Source organism: Narcine bancroftii, chromosome 3 (assembly GCF_036971445.1).
Source record: "Narcine bancroftii isolate sNarBan1 chromosome 3, sNarBan1.hap1, whole genome shotgun sequence".
In the NCBI taxonomy this organism is placed as follows: domain Eukaryota; kingdom Metazoa; phylum Chordata; class Chondrichthyes; order Torpediniformes; family Narcinidae; genus Narcine; species Narcine bancroftii.
Genome location: NC_091471.1, coordinates 142,551,240 through 142,572,642, shown reverse-complemented (window position 1 = coordinate 142,572,642; position 21,403 = coordinate 142,551,240). Strand labels below are relative to the sequence as shown.

Genomic DNA, 21,403 nt, shown 5'->3' with positions numbered 1-21,403 from the left:
GAACATAAAAGAAAAATAGCAAAGATACCCTTTAAGTGAGAGACTAAAATTGTAGAATAGAGCAATGAAATAATAGAGACATAGTATCTATCTTCATAGTAGAAAACATAGATGGCATTGGAAAATGTAAACCTGAAAGCCCTCATTCTAGGATTTTGGAAAAGACAGCTGCAAAGAAAATTGGTATGTTAATCCTAACTTTCTGAATCCTGAGGTGGTCAGGTAGTAAATACAGCTCAACTTCCCGGAGATTATTTGTACCAAACCATTGAGTTATCTGTCAATCCAACAAACCGTTCTTAACATTGATTCATGTAGAAAATTAGGTTTATTTTGATAAACAATTAAATTCACAAAATTTTGCTTCGTGCAAGTGATCAACTGAACAGAAATCGAAGCACCAGTTCTACAAGATCACTTTGTCATGTATAAATATAACATTTCTTTCCAAATCAACATTGTGAAATTGATTGCAATAAATAGGTTACTCTGGGAGTTGGATAGAAATAATAACCTCTTTCTAGCTCCAACTTTATTTTTAGACTCCAATTTTCTTTGTCCCTAAGATTTTGCTCTTCTTCCTGGGGTACAATTCCAAGGATACCCCCACGTACCTTTCTTAAATGTCGTTATTCATTTCTGTTTGGTTCTTTAATTATGATGCTGTGTATTAGCATCAAAGGTTTGAGGACCTCAACAAAATTTATTACAAGAAAGATAATGTAACAAATCATGATGTCCTTTGTTTAAGATTATTGTGATTTGTACACTTACCTCGTTCTATTCTATAGTATCCAGCATACTGCACATCTTCTGGGTTTTTTTAAATACAGCTTTATATAACAGAGATATGTTTACTTTGAAAGCTTAAATGAGTTTTAATGCATTTAAATAGTTGCTTGTTTGGTGAATGGGCCAGAGATTATTACTTCTAATATTAATATCTAATTGTCCACTTGGGTAACCTATGCTTAAAATAACCCACATTCTAAGAGGCAGGAGCCAATTTTAATACGTATTTCTTTTATGAACAAAGTGTGTTGTTTACCAAGTAATAAAATGTTTTTGCACACATATCACTAGTAAATACAATAATTCTTCAAGTCACACATGACCTATATTGCACTTGCTGGGTGCATTGTTGGATAACTGCAAACATCTAGCAATATGCACATCAATTAAAAATAAACACTTGTCATTTCTAAATGGCAACTACAAATGGAAATGCAACTGTGAACCACAGTTTGTTGTAACGTGAATTTCCAGTTCCAAGAACTTCATTTCAAAGAGTATTCATTTAATGTAATTTTACAATATTTTGCAGAAGTACAATATTTTCTTTTTTTTTTGGTGCAACATTAACAAGGAAAAATGGCAAGGTCTTTCAGTCAAAAAAAGTCAAAGAGCTATACACAATTTCTATCCATTGCTTAAGCACAAATATGGTTCCTAATAACTAATACAAGTGGACCGGTCTTCAGCAGATAAATCTCTCAATCAAAAAAAAAGATAAATTACTCACTCTCACTGTTTGTAACTAATAAACACCTGATTGTTTTGTAAACAATATGTTTACAAATAACATTGCCTTAAGTGTCTGCTTTTCCATACGTCCCATCTGGAGGCCTGTAACATTTTGGGAATGCCATCAGTTGAATTGTGTTGAATGCATATTTCCTGCATTTTATATTCTTCTGTGCATTTTCTATTCGACATCCTTCTCTGGTAAAAAGGAAAAAAAAAACTTCATAATACCAAAGGAGAAAGAAAAGTAAGTAGTTTCATTTATTAAAAACTTTTGCTGTAACATTTTCAATAAGTAAAAATTATCTTGATAATCATCTACATTTATTTAACACAGGTGATGATACATCTTACACATGTCAATCCATAGGGCAGGCCAAAATTAACTAATTGTTCACTAAAGTACTTGTGAGAGAAATAAAATATCTACACGATTAACTTTTCCAGAAAAATATTTCAAAAGTCAAAGCAGCCACAGCTGCTTTACTTCATAATTCAAACTATCAATGTTCAAAGTTGCAAAATGGGTCCTTGTTCAGATATTCTTGCCGATCAAAAAGCAATGTCATTCACATTCCCTTATTTAGCAATTCAGCAAGTCCTACAAGCAGGTGGAAACAACTGTGTGGTCATTTGGTCTACTGTGCTTTGTGAAACCGTGAGCGGTGTACGCATGTCAAAGGGATGAAATCAGAACATTTAAGAATATGTGTCTACCTTTAATCTTCCAATTTTACTATTAGCATAAGATGAGGGTTTATCTTAGTCAAAGTCAAATTATTTCAATAATATGTCCATGAACCAACTCCTCAGAAAATATGCAATCTAAGATTATTTCGGTTTGCCTCCAGATTGCATGTATGGTACAACTTGTATGGTTCATTGCAAGCATGCCATACAAAGGCAGGGAATGTGCTCAAATATTATGAATTTTGGCTGTTCTGAATATGATTCTGGCATCTAATAAAATTATATATTAGGATGTATACTCCAGCATTTTGTTTAAATATAGACATAAATGTATGTTGTATAACAAAATTGTGCTGATACACAGGAAAATACCAGTTTTCAGTTAGATGAATCTTTCTATTTCCACAATACTGTTGCCGATTTGTTAACACTATTATTTTTTTCAATGATTATTGTCATTTTAACATGATCTTCAGACAGCATCTGCCACAGTTGGAACCTTCATTAATATGATGGAGAGCACTTTGGGCCTTTAAATATTCACATCTAATAATATCATGTGAACATCATCACCCTTTCCAGCCTGGTGTTGTATTTTCATTATGTTGACTGTTGATTTCTCAGATTCCATCAATGCTCTTCCACTTATTGAACATTACTAAGAGTGGTTCTAATATAATACACTGAAATAAAATTTTCTGTCTTGACTACTGATGGTGAGGTAAGAGAACAATTTGGAAAATTTAAAGAAGGCTCAAGAGTTTGAAATGTCCTGGTAGCCCATGTGCAGTTGATACTTGTTACTGTTTCCACTCTTCTGCCCTGATTTAAAACATGGCACAGATCTTAGCAAGAATTGAGGTCATTAAAATATTTAATGAACCAGTCAAATTTGCTGAGAGTGCATTTTCTGAGAATCAAGTATTTTTTTACATCATTAGATCTGAGGTACAAAACAGACATGCTTCCCTTTCACTATTTATTAAATATGCAAATTATTTGTTAAATTATTCACATGTATCTGTAAAGTTCAATTCTGATTCTCGTTTCTAAAGCTATACACACATCTCATTTTCGATGAACTACTTTTTTTTTTTATTTAGGACTGCCCTCAACAGATTTCTGACCAAAAATATAGCATGGCTTTATACGTTTACATGTTTTTTTAATATTTTGCTATTTTAAGAAATATCTTTTACATTATAGTATTCACCCGTTTAGCATAACAGATCAGAATTTATATTAAACACTTGAAAATAAGGAATACATAATGCATAACATGGCCTGGAAGAAACAAATTGCTACAAAATAAGCAATAAATTCATTACTGAAAGACAATGAAATAAATTAAGAACTCTGAACAATTTTCCAAACAATGACATACAATTACTTTAGACTTACAAACATGTTGGTTCTGTTACAAAGCATGTTATATAGAGATACATGAATACATTGTTAAGTGTTAGCTACAAAATGATGTGGCAAACAATGCATTTTATTGATATTTGGCCAAGAGTAAAGCAAGACTCAAAATCAGCCACACTACCAACAAGTGTGAACTGACAAGCAGCAAAGCGACAGGATAGAAGTGACTTGAAGTTGGTCTGTTATCACAGTCTGTCTCAGGATCATCCGTGTCATTCAATGTTTCCTTGGCATAACTGCTGTTAGTCAGTGAGGAAGGCCAGTAACGCATAGCAAAAAGTGAAAAGAAAATAATGTTACTTCAAGATTGTTCAGATGCGTTAGAAAAGGTCATTCATTACAATACAGGAACCACATCAAGACAGCAAAACAGGGGAAAAAACATATTTGAAAAGATCAAGACCAGGAAGAAAAATGGACTAAAATGAAAGTGAGAAGAATGGCAAAAATATGAATAAAGGCTTCTTGGTCAAACAAAAGATTATAAAGTGCTCCTGGACTCAATTTATACTGATGTTAAATAGAGATGATTAATGGTAAAATCACTTGCCTAGCAACTAACTACTGGTCAGAAGTGCTAAGTCATGAAAAACACAAAAACTGCAGCTGCTAGAATCTTGAACAAACAAAGAATTGCTGGAGGCATTCACAGGTCAGACAGCATCCATGGTAGAAATGGTCAGTCATCTTGAAACTTTGACTGACCATTTTTACCCATTGATGCTATGTGATCTACTGAGTGCCTCCGGCAATTCTTTGCACTGCTCATCCTACTGGGTTCATGAAATAAGTGGAATATGCAGCTACCATGCATTGCACATTTAACATCACGGGCCAAGGACAAATTTTCAGGCAATTTTGACTTTTTAGCCTAATTTTAGTTTCACATCCCATTACGTGGCATAGCTTTGCCAGTTTTGGCAGAGAATCAGCCTGTATGTTTGAACATGCAAACGTACAATAGTTTAAAAGTTCTTGTGCGAAGATTCAAACAGGCCAACAATGGGCCAGATTGTTTTGTAAGCGCTTGCCTGAGTACCTTGTTGTTCCAGAGTTAGGTTTAAAGCTTTGTACTGGAAGTAAAGTGAAGAACAAATGGAGAGCAGATGGTGGGATACATACTGCTAACTGGAGAAAAAGATAAAAGGAATGTGACAGGTAGTTCTTCTGAAGTCACCCACTGAAAAGAAGTTAAAGTAAATTCTGAGATCCTCAAAGGTACAGAGTCCATTAGAGAAAATGAAAGTTAGCACGACATGAAGAAACTTAATTTCTATTAAGGAATGCAAAAATTGAATTAAGAATTTCATTTGTTTCAAATATAAATTGATGAGGATGAATACTTATTTAATTTATGACAGTAGTTCCCAATTTGAAAGATTAATAGTGCAATCTTTTTCTTTCATTTGTTCAACTTTCAAATTTAAATAAATAGGTTTTCTAGAGAAATCACTAATGTTATGTGATCACGCAATCATTATCAACAATAATAAATTTTTATACAGATTGCAGAAGCACAGAGTTTATTTAAAGAACAAATTTCATGTATTTACATCCCTGAGCTGGAGTTCAATCACTTGATACGATGATGCAGATAAATCGGCGCCTCCATTAGGAAGTATCACCAACACCTGGGATCCCACTGAGATGTTCAATGGAAGATCTTTGCCAATGATCTTTCATTTACAATTTATACAGCTTGTGTTACCAATTTATGACATACATGTCATCTGGTTATGTAACAAGTGCAAGCTGGGATCACATCAAGGACATCCGGGCACCACACAAGTGTGATAAGTCGATGATAATGGCATGTGGACAAATGAATACTGAGAACAATTTGCCCAAGGGCAGGAACCAAATGAAAACTCGCCTCAAAAAAGCTCAGAAGATCAATGTTGCACAATGAGATTAATTGAGTGGATGGTCAGACCTTCTCTGTGCCTAAGACAGTGGTGTGGCAGACAGAATTATGCCCAAAGCACAAAGCGAGATCATGCAGCAAATAAAATGTAAACTATAAGTGTTGAGAAAATAAAAGCAAAATAAGTTAATCAAAAATAGCAATGATAGCTACCTTGATAACACAATAATATAACATTACAACTATTGATACACATATATTGAAAAGGAAAAGGTTTTGGCCTAACTAAGCCAAGTCACATTTTACTGTCAGTAAAAAAAAAGCATTTCCACATGTAGAAGAATTGTTTCCAGAGCATACTTCGTTGCAATCATATTGATTTTTAATACCCATAATTTTTAAATGGAGTTGTAGTGGTTGTAACTGATTAGGAAGAGCCAACTTGGTTTTGTGCAGAGAAATCCTGCCAGAAAAATACAGATGAGATTTTTTGAAGATGTAATAAAGAAAGTTGATAAAGGCAACAATTTATGTGAACTTTAGCAAAGCTTTTGATGAGGTCCAGAGGTAAGAGCGAATAGATCCAAGGTGTTTTGGTCAAATGAATTCTAAGTTGGGTTAGTGAGAGGAAACAGAGATTAGTGCTTATGGAATGTTATGCTGACTGGAAATATGACATTGGTCCCAACAGTGATCAGTGCTGGGACCATTGTTGATTGTCATTTATGTAAATAACTTGCATGAGAATGTGGTTGAACTGACGAGTAAGTTTGACAATAACATGGACATTGGTGGAATATGTGATAGCAAAGAAAGTTGTGAAAGGGTTTAGAGTGAGACAGATCAGTTGGAAAGGTGGATCAGATTTAATCCAAACATGCATGAGGTAGTTCATATTGGGATGTCAAAAATACTAACAGGGCATAAACAGCAAATGAAAATACCTCAAGAATATTAAAGTACAAAGTGAATCTGGGGTGCAAGTTCATAGCTCCCTGAAAATAGTGACATAGGTAGATAGGGTAGTGAAGAAGGCATTGGCATGCTTGCCTTAAAAGGCAGTGGCATTAAGTACAAGATTTCAGGTGTCATGTTGCATCTAGTCAATACATTATTCAGGCTGCATGCTGAGAATTGTAAAGAAGTAAAACAAAAGTCTGCAGACACCGTGGTTGAAGTAAAAACATAATGCTGGAAAAACTCAGCAGGTCAAACAATGCCCTTTATATAGATAGCTTAAATATACATAAGCAACGTTTCAGACTTGAGCCCTTCATCGAGGTATGGACAAAATGTCGGCAGGTGTCTGGTGGGGGGAGGGGTAGGGGAGGAGCACTGTCCCAAAGGCAGGAGGTAATAGGTGGCTAAGGGAGGGAGGGCACAGCAGCAAGCAAGGGAAGAAGGGATGGCTCTGTGAATAGAGAGGGAAGTGGTGGTGGGTGAAGAACTGACAGAGGGAAGGGAAAGGAGGGAAAATGGAGAGTAAGTTAGCAGAAACCAAAGAAGTTGATGTTAATGCCATCCAGTAGGAGAGTGCCCAGGAAGAAAATCAAGTGTTGTGCCTCCATTTTACAGCTGGTCTTGATGGGATAGCATGAGGCCATGAATAGACATGGGAACATAATATGCCACCTATAACCTCCTACCTTTGGGACAGTGCTCACAAGGGGGTGGCGCATGCCATGCGAGCCTATGTGGGCAACACGCCTCGCAAGGGGGGCCATGCCCGTGAATGCCCCCCCCCTTTGTGCCGACCGTGTGCATGAGGCATCCCATATGTTGTCGTATTATGTTCATTTCTGGTCACCAGACTACAGGAAGAATGTGGTTGCATGAGAAAGAGTGCAGAAGAGATTCACCAGGATGTTAAAAGGAATAAAGGATTGTATTTATCATGAGAAACTGCATAAACTGTGTATATTCTCGCTAAAACATAGGAGACTGAAGGGTAATCTTATCGAGGTTTATAAAATTATGAGGGACAATGAATAGAATAGATAGTTTTTTGCTCATGTAAGCGAGTTATAAGTTTGAGCAAGGAAGGAAAAATTTAAAAGACTTCTGAGGGGCAAGTTTTTCCACATAAAGTAATGGTTATGAGGAACAAACAATAGAGGAAGTGGTTGAGCCAGATATAACTGTATCGCTAAAAAGGCATTTGGACAAGTAATTGTGTAGGAAGGTAGAAGGATACAAGTGCAATGTGGGCAAATAGGATTAGCATAGTTAGGCTTTACAGTTGGTATGCAGCAGCAGGGCTGAAGGGGCCATTGCTGTTTTATACCACTCCTGGACTACATTTACATTAGCTAACACATTGTTGTGACTTTAACATTGGTTGGATCACAATTAGCTTAAAGAGGTACTGTATGATTAATTATTTCGATATTGTATGGATTATGGTTCAGTTCTGAGCCAACCATAACAATAAAGAAAGATGGTTACACCCCAAACAAACCTTGCAGTATCTCATAGTGCAAGAAAAATTCAATTCACAAACTACATTGGAATGTTGGACATTGGTGAGTTTCCAACAAAAATAAACCACAGCAAAACAGAAAAGAGAATCCATACTCCATCCAGAATAATCTCCAAATGTTAATGGCATCACTTCGCTCTTGTCCCAGTTTACTTTATATCCCAGTATTATATCATATTGATCTAGTTTTATTTGTGAATTAACCAACAATTCTTCCAGATCAGTTAAATATACAATCACATCATCTGCAAATAGACTTAATTTAATCTAGGCCAGATTTAATGCCTTTAATATTTGGATCAGGTTGAATTAGTTCTGCTAAAGGTTCTATTACTAATACAAAGAGGGCAGGGGACAATGGGCAGCCTTGTCTATTTGATCTTGTCAAACGAATAAAATCAGACATAACCCCATTCATCACTCCCTTTGCCTTTGGATCAACATCCATGGACCTAACCCAAATTTTGCAAGTGTTTTAAAAAGAAAACCCACTCAACCGTGTCAAAAGCTTTTTCTGCATCAAGTGCTTTCGCAACACTTGGATTGTCCTTTTTTTGAACAAGATGAGTCACATTATCTGCCGATTTTCTGTACTTAATAAATCCTGTTTGATCTCTATGAATCAATCTTGGTAAGAAATTTTCCAATCTATTCGCTAATAATTTAGTTAAAATTTTGTAATCTACATTTAATAAAGAGATGGGTCTGTAAGATTATGTTATTAATGGATCTTTTCCCTTTTTTGGAATAACTGTTATAAATAGCAGTTTTAAAATAATCTGGTAAAGTTCCTGTCTGGTCTAACTCTAATAATATCTTCATAAAAAAATCAGATCAATACATCTTCAAATTCCTTATAGAATTCAGAGGTAAAGCCATCATCTCCTGGAGACTTATTCTGTAATGAATTTATTACTTTTGCAACTTCTATAACTGAGAACAGTGTCCCCAAAATCTTCTGTTCCTCCTGATCCAATTGAGGTAAATTAACTAGGTCTAGAAATTGATCAATTCTATCTTCATAATTCTTTGGAAGAATCAATACTGAAATAAAAAAATATGAAGGCTCAAAACAAAAATGACAGATGTAGTACACATCTGGAACATTGGGAAATTCAGCAAATTTAACAGAACGCAAGTGGTGTTTTCCATTTACTTTGAGCGATTGGATATGTTCCTTAAAGTTAATGCATTAGAGAGGCTACAGGTGAAAATGCTGATGAACATTATGCAAAGGGAAAAAAAAAAGACAGGAAACCCACAAGTTCAATAATACCAAAGATGGTAGGCCTGATATTGATGCTGGGAACAGCCCACAGCTTCCACTTGTCCATTTAAACAGCCGGTTGCTGTAATTGCAGTAAAAGAGTTTATCCTGCACAAGTTTTCCACTGCAAATATTGGGAACTGTGGTCTGCATATGCTTGCAAATATGAAGATCAAGCCTAGAGTGATTCTCTAAATATAAAAGTGGTACATGAAGATGAGGAGACAGCAAACTAGATGGAATATACACCAAAGGAGTGCCACGGAGAAAGCTGCAATGAGGACTTTGACAAGATCCCTCATAGATGGAGTAATAGCATGGCAGTTGAGAGATGATTTTCAGATTAGAGGTCTCTGACTAGAGGTGCCAGATGCATAAATTGAGTCTGATAATTTGCATTCAAGTCCAAAGAGCAATTGGAGAAAGATCTCAACTAATGGTGATATAATAACAGGATGACAAAGACTCCATCAATTGAAATGACTTGATAATTGGCAATAAGAAAGCACAATTGAAGGTCTCAAAATTACATTGAGATGTCTGGTTTGGGACCAGGAGAGAGCAACCTTCCGATGTAACAAATAGGGGTATTCATCCAAGATTCTGGATGTTTTAACACAGAGGAACTCACATAAAATTTGTCTGGTTTGGAAAGATAGTAATGAAGGTGACAACAACATGGGGGTTTGATTGGTAGCCACTTGGGCAACCGAGGGTTCAACAGCAGTAGTCCTTGTGGTACAGCAAGTTTAAACTTAAGTCACCTTAAACATCAAAGTTCAAATAAATTATCTACCCCAAAACATGTAAAATTGCCATCTTGATATCTTTGCGATATTGGAAAAGAATGTATTAAGTTTCTAGTTTTCTCTAAATAGGTTCAAAGGAAAGAAAGTGCACCTGCCAAAAAATGAGAGATTGAAGTTGTGCTCTATACGTAAATCGGTTTGTGAACCTTCCATATGAACCATTAATTGTAATAATTATTTTAGGTTTGTTATTACTGAAAGGAACTGTCATGTGGAAGACTATCCTGAAGTTGTATGACAATAGCTATAATAATTAGGTATGTCACCTTGATGCTGCAATTCTAGTTAAGTCATGTAGTAATATGTATCATAATATTGGTACACTGGACAAAAAAATAATTCCATCAAGGAACACAACAATGAATGACCTGGCCACTGTTGCCATGAGTGGAATGGATGTACTACAGATTTGCACAAAAAGGCAAGTGAAAAATCCCACAATAATACAAAAATGTAAATGACCTACCACAAATATATGATGCCATGTGAAGAGAAGAAGACCATGTTGGCTAGGGCATTCAGCTCCAAACTGGCAAATCAATACCATCTGCTGATTGATTTCATGCTCCATGTACTTCTGAGGGACCTTCATTGACCACAGTGAGCGTGCTCACCATTACGCTATCCAGTATGATTATGATTCACTTTAGATATTCTGCAAGCACCCTGAACAGCATGGTAAAACTCCAAAGGCATTTAGGCACCCAAAATAAGGTCCTAAATATTCAAGTTTTGCACCAAATTAGTTTGCTTCATTTAATGTTACTTTAACATGACTTTTGTGCTGGAGATGGAGTATATCCTGCATTGTTTTTTTGAACTACAACTGTGCTAATTATATGATGCATTCAAGAATAGAATCAAAAACATGGTATAATCTGTTGGCATAGAAGAGTGACCTGGTGAAGCTTCAGCACAGGATTTAAACACCATCCAATAGTTTATTGAACCAATAAACAATGGACGAGCATCCTGCTGCATTTTATTATGAATAGCCACGAACAATGGAGCAGCTAGTGGGAAGAAGCATCTCCAAAATCTTCAACAATGAGAGAGTCAAGGAAATTAATACTGAACACAAAGCTGAAATATTCCCAACAAAGGCCACTGAAGGTCCCAACAGGTTTGCTCACCTCAACTTTCCTGAGAAGTCTTCACCATTACAGAACCCAGTGTTCAGCCAACTCATATTAGTCCACACTAACAATAAAGTGGACCAGGAAATTGCACAGCTGTAAGAGTGAGACTTGCTCTGCAGAATAAGCCACCAAGCTACTCTGTTACAATTACAACACCACATCTTTCCTATAAATAGGTAAATTATCAAAGCAGGGAAATTAAAGTTAAGCTGCTAATCATCTAAGATCAATCACTATCAAGGTGATGTGAGGTGGCGATTGCCAGGACCGGTTTGACTCTAGATCTCATCACAGCCTCAGTCCAAACATTGACTACAAATTTAATAGCACTTGTTTAATTTTTAAACTGAATATACATTGTTACTGATTACATGTGTTAGCCACTCAGAAGCTCTATGTGAAGTGAATCAAGAACAGAATACTAATACAAGGGATATTATTAACATAGCTACAGGTTATCAACAAAATCACTGGTATTCACAGCAATCAATCTGAAGATGCTGTATAATTCATATTGATGTTTAAAAATAAAATACATTAAAAAAGATGTGATTTTGCATTTTAGGAAATGGTAAATTATATAAAATTGTGTAAACATATAGGAACATATTTGGCACTTTAAATATCAGAATGGAATGATGCACTGGAATGATGAAATAATTAAAATTAAAGTAATATCATTTTGATTTGCAAGACTGATAATGACACAAACCAGTTCTGTTTGTATTCTGAAAAGTATTTATGAGATATGGTATTACTTTGGTAAGAACACCACAATTCTTTTTAAGAAATGAAAATTTTTACTTGGAGAACAATGGTGAACAGGAAAGTTGGTACACGAAAACACATCACAACATATGATTTCCAATATTTAAAAAAATGACCAAATCCAAAGCTTTTTGAAATTCCACAACTCCTTTGCAAAGATTAATGTAAATTTTCATCCAATTTTAATGATTACATAGCTTACTACCATATTACTATAATAAGAATTGGATGGGTAGAAAACATATTCCACGTCATAATCAATCTTACTGTTAAAACAACAGACATATCCAATTATGGAGAAAATTGAACAAATAAGATTTATAGACGCAAGAAGAGAAGCTTTTCCAATCTTTCAAGCCCGGTTGCAACTAAATCAAGTAGGTCTAATGTACTGCAACTTCATTTTTCTGCCTCTGATTGGTAGCTTTCATTTTTTTTTTAATCTAATAAATAATTGTCAAATAATTTGTTAGGCAATTGTTGGCGTATGCCTGACCACGCTGGATACAGGGGTGGATTGCTCATTATCCGAAGAGTTACAAGTGAAACTGACCATTTCCTTTTTTGAGCAAACATCCCAATTTTGAAAACTATGATGGGAAAAAAAAATCATTCACATTTAGCTGATTTCATTTAAGAGACTAATATGAAGTTCTATAGCGATATCCTGGGATGCAAAGATGCACTATTGACTATGGCTAATTTGAGTGATAATAGTGGCTAATAAATATTAACGGATTCAAAAATATTTAAAATTTGAGACAGAACATGAGATGACAATAAAGAATAACAACATTTTGAAAGGGATATTAACTGATGAAAAGTAAAATTAGTAAAGGTGTAATTGACAATTGATCTGATCCTAACAGTCCCTATCTAAAATGATTAGGTTTAAACAACTTCCCAAACACAGCCAGTTTAACCATGTAGTGTTGTGGAGTGGGAATTAGTACCTTTAGGAACAAATACCAAATGATTCAAGTGCAAAGACTAATTTCTGATTATGAAAGCGAATTGAGGCTATGAATAATGGGAATTTGGATCCAGGGTTTTAGGCTCTGACATTTTACATAGAATAGGAAAGATCAGTGCCAGTAGCGAGAACAGAACTGGATCTAGTTCTGTTCTCCCCATTAAAACTAAGATGGAACCATGGTAACAATATATCATTAGTGCAGTTGGAAGATACAATAGATGAAAATTAAATTCTTATGTTGAAACCTCGAATTACATTTACAGAAGTAGGTTCTTGGAAATATCCATATTTCTAAAAAAACCTTACATTGAATATTTTTAGTAAAACACCCAAGGAACTTCACTATTTTTCCCTTCTGAATTTCAAGAAGTAGCATTTGTCATTAATTTAGAAATAAACTTGCAACAGAAGGGAAACTGGTTAATTAACAGCATATAATGGTAATTGATAATTGTAATTCATTTCTGTCCTTGATCTGTATGATAACAAGTGTGCAGATTGGAGGTAGTGTGGACAGGGAAGAAGGTTTTCAAAGCTTGCAGAGGGATCTGGACCAGATGGAAAAATGGGCTGAAAAATGACAGATGGAATTTAATGCAGGCAAGTGTAAGGTGATGCATATTAGAAGGACAAATCAAGAAAAGACATACATGGTAAATGCCAGGGCACTGAGGACTGTGGAAGAACAAAGGGATTTGGGTATACAGATACACAATTCCCTGAAAGTGGTATCACAGGTGGATAGGGTTGCAAAGAGAGTGTTTGGCATATTGATCTTCATAAGTCAAAATATTGAGTGTTGGCATTGGGATGTTATGATAAAGTTGGATAAGACATTGGTGAGGCTGAATTTGGAGTATTGTGTGCAGTTTTGGTCACCTAACTACAGGAAGGAAAGATATCAATAAGATAGAAAGAGTGCAGAGAAGATTTACAAGGATTTTCCTGAACTTCAGGAACTGAGTTATAGAGAAAAGTTAAACAGGTTAGGACTTTAATCCCTGAAGTGTATAAAAATGAAGGGAGATTTGATCGAGGTATTTAAAATTATGAGGGGGATAGACGGAGTAGATGTAGATAGGCTTTTTCCACTGAGGGTAGGCGAGATACAAATCAAAGGACATGGGTTAAGAGTGAAAGGGGAAATATTTAGGGGGAACATGAGGCAGAATTTCTTCGCACAGAGAGTGGTGGGAGTGTCAAATGAGCTTCCAGCTGGCTGAAGTGGTGAATGTGTGCTCAGTTTTAACATACAAGAAGAATTTGAACAGGTACCTGGATGGGAGGGGTATGGACTGGGTGCAGGTCAGTGGGACTAGGCAAAAAAATTGTTTGGTACAGACTAGAAGGGCCAAAGGGGCCTGTTTCTATGCTGTAATGTTCTATGGTTCAATACCAGATTTGACTTAAGAACATCTAAATTCATCCTCACTCTCAGTTCCTTCTTTGCTTATTTCCCCATCCCTGAGTTACATTTTGACATTTTGGTGTTGTTGTTCACCATGCTCTCAGATATCATGTTTCTCTTGGTAAGCCATAGTCGGTTTGCACTTCCAGCCACATTACGTGCAAATCTTTAAAACTTTGACTTACAGGCTTAAGACTCACTCCTGAACTGCACTGCAAAATTCATCCAGTGAGTAATCAAATGAACCAAGGGAAGGCAATGAGATCACAAAATGTACACAGTTGGCAGGCCAGTATGAGAATTATTCCAGTTGGCTGGCATGTGTTAAAGCAATCATACAAAAAGCATGTGGCAATGGAGCTGTTGAAAGTGGTGCAGCCTTGCCTTGCGAGAAAGGATTGACCTATGAAGAGAGATTAAGTAATGTGCAGATACTTCATGATCCAAATTGATATCCTCCTTTCTGACATTACAGCACAAAAATAATTGTTTCGGATATGGTTACAGATTAGCTCTATGCTCAGGAAGTGAAATCCATTATATTCCCTGCATATGTTCCTGTGCATGCAGTAAATGAACCCCTGTATCATCAAGAATACTGTGAGTCTTGAAAACCGCAGAGGTTTATCGATCAGGTTATTTTTAGCTGAAGAGAATGATGATGAACTTGACTCTGAGCATGGAATCTTTGATTGTTCTAAAACAGTCACATTGCAAACTGAGATATGTAACTAACTTCCCATATTCCCATAAATAGAGAAAAGTTCAGAATGACAGGAGCCTTCTCTGCAACCCACAAGGCATTCTGCTTTTGTTTTGTAGTTGCATGTGTGACTTTTTAAGGATACTTATGAAGAAGCATCATCTCCTTGAGTATTGTTCCTCAGTTTTTTGGAGAAGTGCACCCAAAAGTCCATAGTGGACAAGACAAATTATAGACAGCCCTTCTCATCCTCTCCTCCCTCGCCAAGCAAGCAGGGCTGCCTAGCAGAGCCTTCCTGCTACATTGTCTGGGATGAAAATCTACCAAAGCCCTCATTGGGGAGGAAAACTATTACACTCCCTGAAGGCTTCTCAAACACCAGCACAATCTAGCAATCAAACTCCAGAAAGTCAGCACAACCAGATTTCTATGCATGCAGTCAGTAACATATATGGAAGTATCTGATGATATTTTTTAATGATGGCAATGCATGGGAGAGAAGAAAAGCATCTCCTGTTAAAATGCCAGCTTGCGATGGCACCAAATCAACATGATATGTCCAGTCTGGACACTTTAAAAGCAAATACAAATAATGCAGAAAGTGTACATGTAAATGCACACAAGTCATATCCAAATTACAAGGGTAGAGCACAAATTACATCCACTGATATTTCAATCCTTCAGCAATCTATTTTTGAATTAGTTTTGCAATGCATATCTTGCTGTGTGGTTCTGCTTCTTTAAAATATTTTTCATAACTTTTTTCATTTCCAACTGATTCAATTTTGTTAATTTAATTTGCTGTAAATCTTTGCCATTATCGTGGTGGCCAATAAAAATCACTTGAGATGTACTTGAGAAACACCTACCTCCGCATACAGTCCAGTGCTCGTACAAAATAGTCTGGATGCAGACTATGCTCTTCCTGAAGAATCACACATTGTTCCAGCGTAACTGACATTGATGTTCTGTCTTTGGCACTTTTACAGCTTGTAAAACGTATTCCATTCAGTCTTCGGCAAATCTAATGAGGGTTCAAAGCGACTTGAGTTACTAGAATTATTCCTTGGAAACATCAGTCATCTTGAAACAGCACTTTTATGATTGGTTTAATGAGCTAAGATGATTGAGAGTTGAGTTCAAAATTAAGGACCATTAGTATAGAATAGACACAAATAAATTTAATAAAGAGTTTAGGAGGAACTTCACAGAGAGAATGAGTATTGTTATGTTTAAGAAAATAATATAAAAAAGACATGAGAAGGGAATGGAAATCACTGCAGATAGGTTCATTTACATTAGGCAACTTTGGAAGAGGCTTGTATGAACATGAAGAACAATACAGAACACTTAGTTCAAAAGATCAGTTTCTGTGCTGAAATTCAATACGAGTTTACAAACAGCTAAAATATAACATGAATGCATAGATGAACTGAGAAGTAGTATTTAGTATACAGTACCATAATGCAGTGTTTAACATGTTTGTCTGACACATTCTTGAGTATGTAGTGCAACTATTGTATGTATGTGTTGTATGGGCTGGCCTGTCCCCTGAACCTTTTCCTTCCCGGAAATCCTCCCTCAGTACCTTGGAACTGGGCCAGCAACATGTGAGATGTGTTGATGTCTTAAGGTGATTAAAGCTTATTAATCACAATTTTCTGTCTAATGTAGCGCTATTGATTAACCACATTAGACAGAGAGTTGTGGATGGAAGAGGGCCCTTGAAATCCTTGCTCAGCCACTTGACGGGGCGGGTGGCTTTGATGAGGTGGGTTTTACCTGGCTGAAAGAATTAGGGTTTACACTCGGCACAGAGCAGCAGCTCCGTGTCAGCTCCTGGATACCCTCAACTGAGTAAGGGAGGATGTGGGGTCTAAAAATGTCATAGAGTCTGGTGACCCTGAGATGACAGAGGTTATTGTGGAGGATTTGGAGGCGGTCCAACTGCACATAGGTGAATACCCCCTGTGGCAGGACATCGGAGGGGGGGCTTGTTGAGCTTCCTGGGCCGGTACAAGATCTCGTAGTTGTAGGTGGACAGCTCAAATCTCCATTTCAGGATATTGTCCTCCTTAATATTTCCCCACTGTTTGTTATTGAACATAAAGGTGACTGCACATTGGTCAGTAGCAGGGCAAACGGTTTTCTAGCCAGGTAGTGTCTCTAGTGGAGCACAGCTTCCACTATGCCCTGGGCCTTCTTCTCGATGGCTGAGTGCTGAAGTTTGGGGCCCTGGAGGGTTTGGGAAAAGAAAGCCATGGGCCTTCCCGCCTGGTTCAGCGTGGCAGCCAGGGAAAAGTCAGACACACCACTCTCCACCTGGAAGAGGGTGGATTCACCCACAGCCTGCATTGCTGCCTTGGTGATATCACCCTTGATGCATGTGAATGCCGCTTGGGATTCCGCCAATAGGGGAAAGGTGGTAGATTTCACCAGGGGGTGGGGTTTGTCCATGTAATTTGTGACCCACTGGGCGTAATTCAAAAAGAAACCCAAGCACCTTTTCAGGGCCTTGATGATATGGGGGAACGGGATTTCCAACAGGGAGCACATGCAGTCAGGGTCGGGCCCAGTGACGCCATTCTCCACCATAAAACTCAGGATGGCCACCCATGAAGTATTGAACACATATTTCTTTTGGTTATAAGTTAGGTTGAGGCTTTTGGCCATCTGAAGAAATTTCTGCAGGTTAGTGCCATGATACTGCTGGTCATGGCTGCCGATGGTAAGGAAATGTGGCCTTACATCCATAGTCATCCACTATTCGGTCCATCTCCCTCTGGAAGACAGAGACCTCATTAGTGACCCCGAAGGGGACTTCGAAGAAGTGGTAGAGGCAGCCATCTGCCTAAAAGGCAGTGTACAGGCTGTCCTCCGGGTAGATTGGGAATTGCTGGTCGGCCAACTTGAGGTCAATGGTTGAGAAGACTCGGAACTGGGCGATCTTGTTCACCATGTCGGTGATGCGGAGGAGTGGGTGAAATGGTTTATGGTCTAGCTGTAGTCAATGACCATGGGGTATTTCTTTCCACTCTTAACAACCAACACCTGTGCCCTCCAGGGGCTGGTGCTGGATTCTATGATCCCTTCTGCCAGAAGGTGTTTGATTTCTGCTTTATAAAGGCCCTGACCCTGGGACTGTATTGCCTGCACTTGGTGGTGACTGACTTGCAGTCAGGGGTGAGGTTCTCGAACAAGGGCAGCAGTGGGACCCGGAGGATAGAAAGACCGCAGGGGGTTTTGGGGGATGGATGGTTTAAGAACTTGCAGTTGCAGTCCATGAGGGGAAAATGTGGGATGTCAAACCACATTTGGATGCTCTATCTGGCACATTTGGATGCTCTATCTGAACCAGTATGACTGGTGCACAGAGCTGTGGCATGATAAGTTGTTTAAAGTTCTTGTACTCCATGCCCCACACAGTCAATGTCATGGTGCAGCTGCTGTGGATCTCAGCTGAGGCCAAGGAGACTTTACATTTTGCCAGAGTCATTGCGAGGGAGTAGCACTGTGCCTGGATGAACAAAGCTCTCTGCGCTCCCTGTATCAAATAGGCAGTTTGTAATGCGACCATTTACCTCTATGTTCATTGTAGCCCTGGCCAGTTAATGTGGGCTGTTCTGATCCAGGGTAATGGAGGCCAACATCTGGTCGCTGCTGTAGAGTTGGTTCAGGGGCACCTGCAAAGATGGCTCAATGCTGCTCCTTGCCACTGGATGTGGCGCCGTCCTGGTTTGCCACCCCCATGGGCCTGCTGAGACGTTTCCCATGACCAGAAGTGATGCTGGAGGTGAAGCCGGAAATGCCACAGTCCAAGATGGTGGTGGCTGCTGGCTGTATGTGGCGCTGCTGGAGGAATCTTGGAACCTACATACCTTCCTGTAGTGTCCCTTCTTCCTGCTGACGGAGCATGTTATGTTTCGGGCTGGGCAGTTCTTTCGTGGATGTTTCACATGTTCGCAGAAGTTGCACTTTGGGTGCTCAATGGCAGCAGTAGTGACCTGGGATCCCACATTCCAAGATGGCGATGCCTGAGCTCCCCACCTGGTGGCCATGCTCCCCGAGAAGACCTCTGCACTCAGCTGTGCTGTATCAAGCACTTTTGCCAGGCCAACTACTTCTTGCAGGCTTTGTTTGCACTTTTCCGTGAGTCTGTCTGATGTGTTCAAACTTGAATCAGACCACACATGCATCGTGTATTAGGCCTTCTAAATGGGCAGCAGCAGAGACAGTGGATTGGTTGGTGGTCAAGAACGCAGCTGAGGATCTCAGTAATTACACTAGGGCTGTCACAGACTTCATCATAACAGCTGTGTATGAGTGTGTCCGCACCAAATCATTTAGGGGTTCACCAACCAGAAGTCTTGATGAACAATGAAATCTAGAACCTGATGAGAGCCTGATTACAGGCATTTAAGTCCAGAGATCTAGAACTTCACACAAGGAGCAGGAATGACCTACAGAAAGCTATCTCCTGAGCAAATGAAGACTCCCATTGAGAATGGAAACAATGAAGGATACCCAGCAGCTGACGATATAACCTGTTTCAAAACCAAATCTGATGCAGAAGATAGCAAAGCTTCATTCCCAGATGAACTCAATGCCTTGTATACCTGATTTAACCACCATAACAAGGAAGAACTACTGCACACCCCCATGTCCCCTGATAATCCTCTACTATCAGTATCCAAAGATGATGTGTGGGCTGCCTTCATGAGAGCGGATACAAGGAAACCATCCAGTCCAGACAGACGGATAAATCCAAACTTCGAAGTTTTTGAACTTTGAACCATCCATATTTCGAATCAATAATAATACTCTACCTCACAGGTTAATTTCTCCCCTCCTGGATTAAAAAAAGCAGAGAGACAGAGGTGCTTCCAGACCACCTCCCAAATGAGAGCAGCAGTTGAGACAAGGCTGGATATTAATGACCTCACTTTCCTTGACTCTCAGAAAGATGGGCAAGGGCCTTCTGGTTACCTGGAGGTTTTCTTTCTCTCTCTCTCTCTCTGTATATAGAGTGATACCATGACAGTCGATCTGATAACTGAAATGGCTACAAAGTGACTAATGGGCGGGTAGTGTATGTAGCGTGGATATGCTGGATAAAGGGATGATTCACGCCCCAGGTGGGACGGCTCGAGATTTCATCATGCAATGCAGAACGACGTGCAATTTAAAACTTGTATATTTATTTGTGGAATTTTCCATTTAATACTTTTGGACTGTGATTGACCACGGGTAACTGACACTCCAGAATGCAAAACCATGTAGCAGCAAAAGAATATGCACTGTACCAACACACCTGCTGTGTGCTTCCTTGCAGATTGATTAGAATGGGTGCATCGCAAGAATACATGGCATAAAGTTGCACCCCTTCCCAGCAATATCTTTCTGCATGAAAAACATGGCCATTGGTACTGTGCATTAAAAATAATAATCAAACACATGTCCAGATACTCATGATAAAGTAGGTTACCCATTATAATAATGTATTGTGAAGCATTGTCAGCAGGGAAATATGTTAAGGAAAGAATAAGTAAAAGTGGTTCAGAATATTTCCACTTCCACCCATTGTTATCCCATCTTCTGTCAGCAGCCGATAAAGATCCCAAAAGCCATGCCTGTCCCTGCGAAAGGGCAACAGCTCAGATCCCATGAGCTCCAAATCTCCACTGGATATTGGCCAAATAAATCAAGGTGAATAGCGTACCTCTATTTCTTATGCAGCCACATTTGTTGCATACAAGTACTTAGAAAAATAACAATTGGTTGATGCACAACATTATACACATATCTATGTTATACATTGCGATGTCTTTGTTTTGTTCTTGAGTCACCCGTTTATTTTATTATCCTCACTTTCCTGATATTATTGGTTTGTTTTGCAGCAGACTATATTTTTATGGGTGATGAATGACAAGATAAGAATTGAAAGTATAGTCTGCAAACTTACAAAAGGTTAGTTGTTTGTTTGAGGGATTCCTTTGCAGTGCCAGCATTGTTTGGTGAGGGGAAAGGTAATCTTTTCCACGTGGTTTTCAAATAGGTGGCAAATAGGAAAAAAATCTTGATATAAGGTGGCAATAATAAGCACTGAAAATCAACAAAAATACAGATGCCTGAAAACTGAGCATGTTATTCAGCATATATGGAAGGAGGAACAGTTAGTGTTTCAAATCTGAAACCTGAAACATCAATGGTTTAATTTTCAATGATGAAGATTGTTCATTGGTCACATCTTCCTCAGCTTTCTCTTCCTTCAAAACTGTAGGAAGAAACCTTGATTTGTAACTCCTGCAGATTCAAATCTCATTGCGTGTACTGTTGTGGAAAATGATTAAA

The 21,403-nt window shown here is 38.1% G+C and overlaps 1 protein-coding gene across 10 annotated transcripts in view; it reads right to left on the bottom strand.

Annotated features, from left to right (window-relative positions):
• Nucleotides 1-309: 309 nt before the first annotated feature.
• Nucleotides 310-21,403, bottom strand: part of inpp4b (inositol polyphosphate-4-phosphatase type II B) — a 269,882-nt gene continuing 248,788 nt past the window's right edge. For 9 of the 10 annotated variants that reach the window (XM_069925291.1, XM_069925288.1, XM_069925292.1 and 6 more), the window contains 2 exons: nucleotides 15,922-16,076; nucleotides 310-1,722 (listed from right to left, as the gene is read on the bottom strand). In XM_069925291.1, the coding sequence (XP_069781392.1) occupies nucleotides 1,590-1,722; nucleotides 15,922-16,076 (288 nt within the window). In that variant the 3' untranslated portion in view covers nucleotides 310-1,589. The remainder of the gene's footprint in view (nucleotides 1,723-15,921; nucleotides 16,077-21,403) is intronic. The other variant, XM_069925296.1, reaches the window with a different exon arrangement.